Source organism: Microcaecilia unicolor, chromosome 2 (genome assembly GCF_901765095.1).
Source record: "Microcaecilia unicolor chromosome 2, aMicUni1.1, whole genome shotgun sequence".
NCBI classification, from domain to species: Eukaryota; Metazoa; Chordata; class Amphibia; order Gymnophiona; family Siphonopidae; genus Microcaecilia; species Microcaecilia unicolor.
Window position 1 is genome coordinate 567,139,612 of NC_044032.1, and position 12,927 is coordinate 567,152,538.

Here is a 12,927-nt window from a genome sequence, read left to right on the forward strand (position 1 = left end):
TTTACTTCCTTAGAAAAAGATGTTGCCCTTAAAATAGTGCCTTTTCTCCTGATGAATAACTTGTCCCCCTCCTTCCTTCCTATCCAGTTTGTGAAAACATTCTTCCATCAGCTCCTCACACCTCTCCATTCACCTACTCAGAACTCTCCCAAGCCAAGCCTTTTTTTTTCCTCTTCCTAGATAATGGCTGATCTCTAAATGGTGGTTAGAAAACTGGGGCATACAAACAACCATTATTAAACCCTGAAGTCAAGGCTTAATTTTGTAGATAAAAAGGAAGTGGAACCAGTGGCGTAGCCAGAAGGCAATTTGTGGGTGGGCCAACAAGTTGGATGGATGGGCACTAGAGAAACACTTGCCACCTGATATGCCCTGCCCATGTCCCTACTCCTACAGCACACCTACCCCACTCCCAATAACTTCAATGGGAGTAGCAGTGCTGGCCTCAGTGGCTGAAGGACACATTGAGAGCTAGGGGAAATAAAAGAGGGTGCACGCTTCATCCTCCACAGAGCCACAGTCCGCCAACACACACATGCTTCCCCCAAATATGCCCTAAATATTACAGTGGGGCCCTAAAATATCAATACATCAAGAAAACTGAACAAGCCAACGTACTATAGAATACTACATAGAAAATTGGTGCTAACAGAATACTTTGGTCACACACACAGAACACAAATGCCAAATACAGAATAAGTGACCACAAACCATAAACAAATTAAATCAAAATCCCAAGAGGCCAGACCTTGCATTTAGCACAGAGAAACACAAAGAGATGCATTTTCTCCTATACTGTGCAAAATATGATACCACATGCAAGAGACAGCGTTAGGGGAGATACAACTAGGTCAACTGCATTTGGCCCCCTAGCCAAAGAGAACCCCAGGCCAGCTGGAAGCTGAAGAAGGTGCAACCTGTTAGTATGACTGGGGCCCCAAAGCAAATATTTAGGGGTCCTCTCCTAAATATCTGCCTTGGGCCCCAGTCATATCTAACACCAGCTCTGGCAGGATGTACATTTCAAATCTGACATATATCACAAAATAGAAAAATAAAATTATTTTCTCTACCTTTTGTTGTCTGCTCATTTTATTTTTCAAGTCATGTTGGTCCCAGTCTCTGGTTTCTACATCCTTCTGTCTTCTCTTAACTCACTCACCAAGGTCGCATGTCCATTTGATATTTCTACTCTCTCTTCATGTCCACTATCCATCTTCTTCCATCTCTGTACCTCTATCTTCCTCCATGTTTAGTATCTCCTTTTCTCTGTGTCCCTATATTACTCTGTCCATCTTCTCCCCTCTCTTTGTCCCCAGTGCCAATATATCTCTACCCTCTCTGACCCTACCCCATCCAGCTTCTCTCCCTCTCACTCCCTCCTCTTTCCAGCATCTGGGTTGGTTGCTTGATTTCCTGCCTCCCTCCCTCAAGCTGTAGGTTTAATATTCCCTTTTCCTTCATCTCCTTGGTCTGGTATCTCTGTTTCCCTTCCCTCCCTCCTTGTGCTGTACCAGCAGTTCTATCCCTTCCCTCCAGTTCTCCTCCCACATCCAGCAGCTCTCTCCCTTCCATCCAGATCCCCTCCTTCTCTTCCTTCAGCAGCTCCCTCCCTTCCATCGTCCCCTCCTTCTCTTCCTCCCATATCCAGCAGCTCTCTCCCTTCCCTCCAGTCCCTTCCTCCTCTCCCTCCCATGTCCAGCAGCTCTCTCCCTTCCATTCAGGCCCCTCCTCCTCTTCCTCCCATTTCCAGGAGCTCTCCCCATTTCCTCCAGTCCCTTCTTCCTCTTCCTAGCTTGTCCAGCAGCTCTCCAGACCCTTCCTCCTTTCCCTCCCATGTCCAGCAGCTCTCTCCTTCCATTCAGTCCCCTCCTCCTCTTCCTCCCATGTCCAGCAGCTCTCTCCCTTCCCTCCCTCTTCCACCCTTGTCCAGAAGCTCTCCAGCCCCTTCCTCCCATGTCCAGCAGCTCTCTCCCTTCTATCCTGATCCCCTCCTCCTTTTCCTCCCACCTCCAGCAGCTCTCTTCTTTCCCAGTTCCCTGTAATCCCCTTCCTCCTACAAGTCTGACTGGCAAAAGTATCCCTTCCCTTTTCTCCCCCCCCCCCCCCCCAACCAACCACAAATCCAGCACTTACTCTTCCAGGCCTGCCTATCCAAATCCTTCATCGCTGTCGCTGCCTTTTCTCCCGCGGCTCCGGGGAACGGCCGTCCGGGAGGCAGCGATCAGCGTTGCCTGTCAGTGCCTGCCCTGAAATTGTGCTTCTCTTCTCCCCAGGCTTCGCCCCGCTCGTTTCTTCACTCGTCGCGCAGCGCTGCGCTGCTATTCAAACAGGCAGCTCCGCTCCTCTCTGCCGCGTCCATCCGGCCCTACTAAACAGGAAGTGCATCAGAGGGCCGGATGGACGCGGCAGAGAGGAGCGGAGCTGCCTGTTTGAATAGCAGAGCAGCGCTGCGCGACGAGTGAAGAAATGAGCGGGGCGAAGCCTGGGGAGAAGAGAAGCACAATTTCAGGGCAGGCACTGACAGGCAACGCTGATCGCTGCCTCCCGGACGGCCGTTCCCCAGAGCTGCGGGAGAAAAGGCAGCGACAGCGATGAAGGATTTGGATGGGTGGGCCTGGAGGGAAAGTGGGTGGGCCTGGGCCCATCCAGGCCCACCCATGGCTACGCCCCTGAGTGGAACTGTAGAGTCGGAAGAGGTGGGTGGGGCAGGAGCTATAGGAGTAGAGCTTAATTAGGGAGTATAATGATTGTGCTGTGCTCTGCTCAAGGCTTGCCCCTGCCTTCCTCTTCACTGTAGGCTACCTGGAAAGGGATTAACTGGAACCCAACATCCCTGCTGCTCTGGAGTCTGAAAAGAAGGGGCAGAACTTGTGTTCCAGGCTGTTCTCCCTGAACTTGAAGTTTGCAGATTCCTTTCACTTTTCTTGTGGGTTTTTTTTTTTAGGGTGTGTGTTCGTGGGCATTTATGAATGTTTGCAGAGATGTATTGCAACTCAACCTTTGTTTTCTCTTTTCTAGGTTCAAAGGAAATGTTACTTGGTACACCATAAATCTTGATTTACCACCAGAAGAACGGTGGAACAAAGTAGTAAATGATAAGAAAAAAGAGGTATAGTGATTTCTTGTATTAATTATGTATATTAGGTGTATGTCTATATTTTGTTTGAGGTTTTATTCCCTGATTTTTTTTCTTTATTTACATTGCTTTGATGTGTCTTTTAAAAGGTGGTTAATCAAGTCAATAATCCTTCATCTTTTGATTATAGTAATCATCTCCTTTAATAGTGCTCCCCTCTTTATAGAAAGTCTTGTCTTAAGTAATGTGTAATCTCTTCTCCTTTCTGTCCCCAGACTTAAAGTAAATCTTGCCCAGTGTGTGATAGATAATACTTTACTCTAAAAAGCCCTCTGCAGGAAAGAACAGTTTGGCTCCCAGCTTGTTTATAGTTAAAGCATGAGTGCTGTAGATGAAGAAATTAGGGTAAAGGACATTTTTGAAGATCTAGATTTTAATATTTTTTGTCTTTTACAAGGGCCTGATTGACAAGTTAGCTTGTGACCTGACGTCTGCATGGAGAGGCTTTATTTAGCAGTAAGGTTTCTCTGAGTCATACTGTATGCATCATCAAAGTTTTTTGCATCAGGATTCAGTTTTTTTAAAAATTTGCTACAAGAGACTATATATATATATATATATATATATATATATATATATATATATTCAGGTACTTATTTTGTACTAGGGGCAATGGAGCGTTAAGTGACTTGCCCAGAGTCACAAGGAGCTGCAGTGGGAATCAAGCTCAGTTCCCCAGGATCAAAGTCCACTGCACTAACCACTAGGCTATGTAGTAACTCTAGTAACTCAAGGAGGAGTTGAGAGTGACTGAAAGCAAGCTTGCAGATGGAGAACTTGGAGGTAGAGATAGACAACAGGAACAGAGAGAGGTAAAGGAAGCTGATAGGGCAAATGGAGAAAACTGTGGGACACAGAAAAGCTGGAAGTTATCCACTGTGACAAATGGGCAGAGAAAGCTGGGGGTTGAATCTGTTGGGGGTGGGGGGGGGGGAGGGTTTCAAACTAAGCTGGAAAGGGTGAAACTTGGAAGTGAGGGGTGGGTCAAGTTCTGAAGAGAGAGAAGGTGGGGTCAGGTGTGGCAAATGTAGGCACAGATTATAATCCACATTATCTGATGGATCCTATGTGCTGAAGTGCTCCTCAAGCTAAAGTAAAACTTGACTTTGCACATTTGCAGAAATTGTCATGTTGTGTTGTGCCTTCTTTTCTCAGTTTTTTTTCATCTGCTACTCCTGTACAGTGATAGATCTCTCTCTCTTCTCTCCTCCTCTCTATTAGAAAAAAAAAAGAGGAGAAACTAACAGATACAACCACACACTGCCTAGATTGCCTTAGTGAGGGACAAAGTTGGAAAAGGCTTCCTCACACCTCAGCTTGCAAACTGCAAGGGCTCTTGGTACCCTAACAAAGCATAGCTGTGCCTCCCATATCAGCCTCACGGATCGCTCCCTCTTCCCAGAACCCGGCTTTAGCATCTGTGGGGGAAGTAATTCACAGGATCAGTGGGCTCCTAACCCCCCTCATAAGGCTTTGCTGCAACTTCTGTACCAGTTGCCAAGCTGCTCCCTTCTCCCAGGGCCTAGTTTCAGCAGAATTGGGGGTGGTAATTCTCAGGACTAGTGGATTCCTAGCCTCTTCACAAGGTATCACAGTGACATATATACCAGTCATATAAACCATGCCCCCAAAGGGCCCAGCTTTGGCACCTCTTTATGAGGTGATATGCCAGACCAGCATCTCTTTCAATTCTCCTGCCCACCTGGAATTGGCAGTCGGTTCAGCAACAAGTCTGTTTTGAGGGGCCATGGCCAACAGAAGTCGTACTATTGCTCCGCTGCCACACCGCTGACGACCTGCAACAGGGTTTTGCAGGATTAAAGGAGTCGCACTGTTCCCACACTGCACAGACTTCTTACCTCAAAAGCATGCAGAGCAAGAACATGGGTGCCTCTGCTCAGCCTTCAGCAGTTCTTGAGGCACTTCAGGAGGATAATGGCAAAGGTAAGCAGCCTAAAAAAAGGCAAGGAGAAGCTACTAAAACGCTCCACAGTTAACCCCTTCCAATGCCTCGAGAACTAAAAGGGCTTCTTCCCCAAGAAAGCTCCTTGAGTCGCCATGTTCCTCTTGACACTGAAACCACTCTCAACAGAGCTCTTACCACTGGCCAGTACCAATAATACTCCCTTCCAACTACTACAGAAATTTTTGCAGGACAGCTCATTCCTCTTGCACCAACAACCTCTTCCACTGAGACCTTCACAGCAGGCGCTATGTCTGTTTCGCCCAGAGACCACCTTTGGCCGTACTGCTCGTTGAACTTGGTGTACAGGGACCCATCTTGGCTGAATAATCTCCATACCAGATTCAGACTCTAGCTGTGGCAGCTGCAACCTGCCCTACATGAGACACTTAACATAACTCAGGAATGGGAAGAAGGGAAAAAAGAAGGACAAAAACACCTTATATGGTGCTTAGCTCTTCCTAGTGCATCCCAGGATGCAGAAAGGGGTAGTTGGGGGTCAGGGTCAGCTGGACCACCAGAGAATTTTAAATGTTAGAGGGGTTGGGGAGGTAGAGTTGGGGTCTGCTGGACCACAGGAGTTTCAAAGGTTGGGGGGATCAGGAGGGGTCCGATCATTGCTAGACATGTCCACAAGAGCTGTGCCTACTGCATAGCTCTTGTGAGCATGTGCTAGGAATGCTTGGACCCTTTTACTGACCAATGCTCAAAAGTAACAGCATGTATATTATTTACATTCTGCTAGTGTTGAGCATTGGTCGGTAATTCTGACTCTGTGTTTTTCCGGTGCTGTTCTTTACAGCGCTGTTCTTTTTGTGCATCAGGGACTTTGCCGTCTTCCACAGGCCTACAGTCAGAAAAGGCCTCATGAGTGCAAACATGAGTGTAAACAACCTGTACTGTCTCAACTCTTAACTGCTATCAAACTAAATGAAAGTTTTCGACAACTTGCTAATGGGGGAGGCAGGCTCGTTTCACTGAAGCATCACTTCAGAAAATTGGGTTCTAGCTATGAACATAAGCTATTAACTGAATTTCATTCAGTTCCCATCCGATTGTCTTCCAATAACTCCTACAAAGATCCCCCCATCATCATGTTCTTGTCGCAGCTTTGGAACTCAACCTCCTAGTTCGCAACAGAGCACAGGTTTCTATTCGAACTTCTTCCTTATTCTTAATAAATCAGGAGGCCTCTGGCCCATCCTCAGTCTTTGCCAACTTAACATTTTCCTCAAGGAAAAATACTGGATGTCTTCCCTTGCCACTTCTCGCACTCAGCTGGCTTGCCTCCCTTGATTCAAGGCTATACTCCAATTCCAATTCACCCAACTCATTAGAAGTTTCTTTGCTTCACCTTCCTCAACCTTTACTACTGTTATTGAGTGCTTCCCTTTGGTCTGTCATTGGTACCAAGAGTGTTTACCAAGTGTATTGCCATAAAAGCAGCTCACCTATGCAAAAAAGGCACTTGTCGTATTCCAATTTTTGGCACTCTGCCGGGTACTTGTAACCTGGACTGGCCACTTTCGGAATCAGGATACTGGGCTAGATGGATTCTTGGCCTTACTCAGTAGGGCAACTCTTACGTTCTTATGTCTAGCCAAAACTGGACAACTGGTTTCAATCTGCACACTCCAGGGATAGCCTCATGTAAATGATAGAAAACTCTGGCATTCCTGATCAACTACAACAAGTCCAATCAAACTCTAGCTCAGTCCCTAACTTTCATAGGAGCTTCCTTGGATGTAACAGGGAAAATGTATCTTCTGCTGGGCAGAAAGGGAGCTACTGCAGCATTGTCACTGCCTCTGAATTATGCAGAGTGCTGGCTCTTGACATTTTATGCCTTTGTAGTCATATAGCACCACTATCTTCCTGGTACCACATGCCAGACTATACATTTGTGCACTGCAGTGGCGTAGCCAGAATGTAATTTTTGGGTGGGTCAGTGGGTAGGTTGGGTGGGCATGCATTTCCTCTTCGCTTCTCCGCTCCCCTGCACAACCCAGTCCCCACCTGCCTACCAGCTCCATGATCGACGAGCAGATGACCCTCGTCTTCCACTCGGCACTGAGCCTTTAAAAAAAAACCCGGAGAAACGCCTCGCGTCTGCTGTGCGCTGCTTTAAAGCAAGCAGCAAATCGTCTCGCCGGCCCTTCCTTCACTGTGTCCCGCCCTCGTGGAAATAGGAAGTTACATCAGAGGGCGGGACACAGTGAAGGAAGGGCCAACGCGACGAAGCGATTTGCTGCTTGCTTTACAGCAGCGCACAGCAGACGCGAGGCGTTTCTCCGTTTTTTTTTTTTTAAGGCTCAGTGCCGGATGGAAGACGAGGGTCGTCTGCTCGTCGATCATGGAACTGGTAGGCAGGTGGGGACTGCAGAGCACCCCCCCACACCTGCTGACACCTGGGGCGGGGCGGACGTTGGCTGGGCGGGCCTGGGCCCGTCCAGGCCCGCCCGTGGCTATGCCCCTGCTGCAGTGGCATCTCAAGCTACACTGGAATCAGAGGACCCAACCAGGTTCATTTCCATACCTCTGGTTCTCAAAAAGTCTCTAAAATGGTGGTGCCACTCTCCTGCACTGGTTGACAGCTATCCTTTTTATCTACCAATAACCCAAATCCTTCTAATTCCTCTTTCTTTGAGAGTGTAGATAGCTCAAGGCAAGACACGGGAACAGTGGGATCAGCACGAGAGACCTCCACATCAATCAGTTGGAACTCGGAGCCATAATCTACATCCTACGCTCCTTTTAGCCTTGGATACAAGCAAAAAACATTTATTGGCACACAATTATGGAATGCTTTACCCACATCAGTAAAATCTACCCAGATCTACCTAAATTTCAGAAAATATTGAAGTCTGTACTGTTTAAAAGAGCTTATTCTCCAGGATCAACATAATTCTGTTTTAGTCTTAACAAGGTTCAAGCCACATTGAGCCTGCAATTAGTGGGAAAATGTGGGATACAAATGTATTAAATAAATAAATACAAAAAAGACCAGGGGGCACTCGATGAAATTTACATGGATATACTTTTAAAACAAATAGGAGGAAATGTTTTTTTACTCAAAGAATAGTTGAGCTCTGGAACTTGTTGCCGGAAGATGTGGTAACACTACTACTACTATTTAGCATTTCTATAGCGCTACAAGGCGTACGCAGCGCTGCACAAACATAGAAGAAAGAGAGTCCCTGCTCAAAGAGCTTACAATCTAATAGACAAAAAAATAAAGTAATCAAATCAAATCAATTAATGTGTACAGGAAGGAGGAGAGGAGGGTAGGTGGAGGCGAGTGGTTACAAGTGGTTACGAGTCAAAAGCAATGTTGGGCTTTCAGTCTAGATTTAAAGGTGGCCAAGGATGGGGCAAGACTTAGGGGCTCAGGAAGTTTATTCCAGGCATAGGGTGCAGCGAAACAGAAGGCGTGAAGTCTGGAGTTGGCAGTAGTGGAGAAGGGAACAGATAAGAAGGATTTATCCATGGAGCGGAGTGCACGGGAAGGGGTGTAGGTAAGGACAAGTGTGGAGAGATACTGGGGAGCAGCAGAGTGAGTACATTTATAGGTTAGTAGTAGAAGTTTGAACAGGATGTGAAAATGGATAGGGAGCCAGTGAAGCGACTTGAGGAGAGGGGTAGTATGAGTAAAGCGACCCTGGCGGAAGTCGAGACGGGCAGCAGAGTTTTGAACCGAATGGAGAGGGGAGAGGTGACTAAGTGGGAGGCCAGCAAGAAGCAGATTGCAGTAGTCTAAACGAGAGGTGACAAGGGTGTGGATGAGGGTTTTGGTAGAGTGCTCGGAAAGAAAGGGGAGGATTTTACGGATGTTGTAAAGAAAGAAACGACAGGTCTTGGCGATCTGCTGGATATGAGCAGAGAAGGAGAGAGAAGAGTCAAAGATGACCCCAAGGTTTCGAGCTGAGGAGACAGGGAGAATGAGAGAGCCATCAACAGAAATAGAAAACGGGGGGAGTGGGGAGGTGGGTTTGGGGGGGAAAATGAGAAGCTCGGTTTTGGTCATGTTTAATTTCAGGTGGCGTTGAGACATCCAGACAGCAATGTCAGACAAGCACGCTGAAACTTTGGTTGGATGCAAGGTGAGATATCAGGGGTAGAAAGGTAGATTTGGGAGTCATCAGCATAGAGATGGTAGGAAAAGCCATGGGATGAGATTAATGAACCAAGGGAAGAAGTGTAGATAGCAAAGAGGAGGGGACCAAGAACAGAACCCTGAGGTACGCTGACAGGCAGAGGGATAGAAGTAGAAGAGGATCCACCAGAGTGAACACTGAAGATGCGGAGGGAGAGGTAGGAAGAGAACCAGGAAACAACAGAGCCCTGGAATCCAAGTGAAGACAGGGTATCGAGAAGTATGCTGTGATCGACAGTGTCAAAAGCAGCGGAAAGATCAAGAAGAATGAGGATGGAATAGAGACCTCTGGATTTAGCCAGTAATAGGTCATTGGAGACTTTAGTAAGTGCAGTTTCGGTTGAGTGGAGAGGGCGAAAACCAGATTGTAGTGGGTCAAGAATAGCATGTGAGGAGAGAAAATCAAGACAGCGGTGGTGAACAGCATGCTCAAGTAATTTGGAGAGAAAAGGGAGGAGGGAGATGGGTCGGTAATTAGAGGGACAAGTAGGGTCGAGTGAAGGCTTCTTAAGGAGAGGTGTGACCACAGCATGTTTAAAGGCAGTAGGGACAGTTGCAGTGGAAAGTGAGAGGTTGAGAATGTGACAGATAAAAGGAATAAGAGCAGGTGAGATGGCATTAAGAAGGTGAGTGGGAATGGGATCAGAAGAACAGGTGGTACATTTTGAGGAAGAAAGGAGAAGTGTAGTTTCCTCTATGGTAACTTCAGTAAAGGAGGAAAAGGAATGAGGGGAAGGAGAGAGAGGGGAACAGACTAGTAGAGGGAGAGGTGGCGAGGTATAGAATTCAAGGTTTATCTTTTGAACCTTGTCGTGAAAGAATTCAGCAAGGGTCTGAGGAGATAATGAAGGGGGAGTTGGGGAAGGGGGCACCTTGAGAGAGTTCAATGTGGTGAAGAGAAGTCGAGGGTTAGAGCCAAGAGAGTTGGTCAGTTGGATATAATAATCCTGTTTGGCGCGTAAAAAAGCAGATTGGAAGGAGGTCAGCATGAACTTAAGTGTAAGAAATCAGCAAGGGCCCGAGATTTCCGCCAGAGGCGTTTGGCGGAGCGGGTACAGGAACTTAGGTAGCGGATATTAGAAGTCAGCCAAGGTTGGGTTTTGTATGCCTTATAGGGCGGGTCATCAAAGGTGCAAGAGTGTCTAAGGCAGAGGATAGAGTATTGTTGTAAGAAGAAACAGCCTTGTTGACAGACGTGGATGGTGCCACAGTAGAGAGGAGGTTTGAAATATGGGAGGATAGAGATGAAGAGTCAATATCGTGAAGATTCCTAGATAAATTGGATAAGATAGGACGGGACTGGGAGGGAGGAGATTTGTGTGAAAGTTATAAGATGATGATCAGAGAGGGGAAGATCAGAGGCAAGGAAACTAGAGGGTGAACAGTTGGAGGAGAAGATGAGATCAAGACAGTGACCATTTTGATGAGTGGGGGAGGTGGAGCATAGTTGGAGATTAAAGGAGGATGTTAAAGCGAGTAACTTGGAAATATAAGAGTTGGAAGGATCATTAGCAGGTATATTAAAGTCACCAAGGATGAGAGAGGGGGAGGAAGGATCATGGAAGAAGGCAAGCCAGGCATCAAAGTCACTGAGAGAGGATGAAAGGGACTTATCAGGGGGACGATAAATAACCGCTATTCGAAGAGGCAGAGGAGAGAAAAGGCGGATAGAGTGGACTTCAAAGGAGGAAAAACAGTGAGATTGAGGTGGAAGAAGGGGTTGAAATCTGGAGGAGGGAGAGAGAAGTAGTCCAACTCCGCCCCCGCGACCAGCAGGGCGAGGAGTATGTTAAAAAAGATAACCGCCATGGTAGAGGGCTGCGACTGAAGCAGAGTCATCAGGGCAGAGCTAGGTTTCTGTTATGGCGAGCAGATGGAGGTGACGCGAGATAAAGAGGTCCTGGATATAGTGGAGTTTGTTACAGATAGAGCGGGCATTCCATAGGGCGCAAGAGAAGGGCAGAGAAGAGGAGGGGAGTAGAGGAATAGAGATGAGGTTAGAGAGGTCGCGGTGAGATCTGTAGAGTTGGGATAATAGTTGGTGAGGAGGGCCAGGATTGGGTTTGATGTCACCGGCTGAGAGTAAGAGAAGGAGTAAAAGAGAGCGGAGGAGAGTAGGAGAGGTGTGGCCACGAAGGCGTCGAAGGCGAGAGGTATTTAGGTGGAATGGGGAAGGCAAAATGGAGGGAAGAAAGAGACGGAGATTAAAAGCCAAGAGGGAGGAAGAGGGTAGGAGAGAAGGTGAGGTGATGAAGTCAATGGATGGGCAGTGAGTTCCTGTAGTGGAGAGAGGTAGGGGGTGAGGGAGAAGATTAGGAAGGGACAGGGCTAGGAAGAGAATGTGAATAGGGGTCATAAACAACTGAGGTACTTCAGTAAATGGGAAGAAGATTAGATGTAAAGAGAAAAATGCCCTGCGCGCCGTTAGGCGCGCGGCACCTAGAACAGAGGCCCTGAGTGGATCGGAGTGGACCTGGGTGTCACCCCGGAGAAGGCTGTAAGGATATGCAGATGAGCTGCAAGTCCTCCACAGCACCTGAAAGGCAGCCGGTGGTAGAGCTGGGCACCTCTCAGCTGAGGAAAGGCTTACCAGGGGTTAGGCCAAAGCCAGCATTCCTCCCCCTGAGGGTCGCCTGATCCTGACAGGGGTTAGAGTTTCTGGGTTTAAAAAAGGTTTGCACTACAAACAGTTATATCGGGAAGAGAATAAAAAAATGTAATTTCAATACCATCTAACCAAAAAATGATTCTGTTAAGCATGTTCATATCTAGCAAGAAGGAGGACAAAGCCTTAAAGAGCTCCAGACAGAAAACTCCTCATTATTGGCAAAAAAATATTTTACTATAACAAATTTTTCGTGGACTGGCAGCACATGTACTGATGGGAAGAAAACAAGAATTTCTCTTTTGAGCTAAGTAATTACAATATTTTGTATCACAAATTTATTATAGTAAGGTTTTTTTTGCCACTGATGAGTATGCTAACATTATAGATGTTTTTGGAGCTTTTTGAGTTTTTCCTCCTTTTTTGCTAGATATGAATATTCTTAACAGAATAATTTAAAAAAGGTTTGGACAAGTTCCCGGAGGAAGAGTTCATAGTCTGTTATTGAGATGGACATGGAGGATGCCGCTGCTTGCCCCAGGATTGGTAGCATGGAATGTTGCTTCTAATTGAGTTTTGACCAGGTACATGTGATGTGGATTGGCCACTGATAGAAGCAGGATAGTGGTCTAAATGGACCATTAGTCTGACCCAGTATGGCTATTCTTATGTTCTTATATAAAAAATGTTTTGAAACAACTGTAACGGCCAAGCTATCCGCAGCAACGAAATCCTGGTGCTGCATATACAAAGCTTGCACCGTCTGCTATAGAATACATAGTTCTCCTGTTTCAGAGAAACAAAATCTTATCTCTCTATGAAAAAACAACACGTCAAAACGTCATGACGTCGAGGGCGGAGCTATAACACTCGAGGGCCGAAATACGAGGCAAACGCGAACCCCGAACAAGTAACGCGAGTAGCTCCGAGGGACGGAGGGAGGGGGCCCCTTGCTAGCGTCCGTTTCATTGCACTCAGAAACGGGCATTCTTTCCTAGTATCTTATAATAACTTCTAACATGATGCAACAGTTAAGTTCAAAGGCTCATATCACTCTGTTAACATGC

At 46.8% G+C, this 12,927-nt stretch overlaps 1 protein-coding gene across 1 annotated transcript in view; it reads left to right on the forward strand.

The window, feature by feature from the left end:
• Positions 1-12,927, forward strand: part of LOC115461563 (acid ceramidase-like) — a 321,963-nt gene that overhangs the window by 56,489 nt on the left and 252,547 nt on the right. The window contains exon 3 of the mRNA XM_030191472.1: positions 3,022-3,112. Coding sequence (XP_030047332.1) covers positions 3,022-3,112 — 91 coding nt within the window. The remainder of the gene's footprint in view (positions 1-3,021; positions 3,113-12,927) is intronic.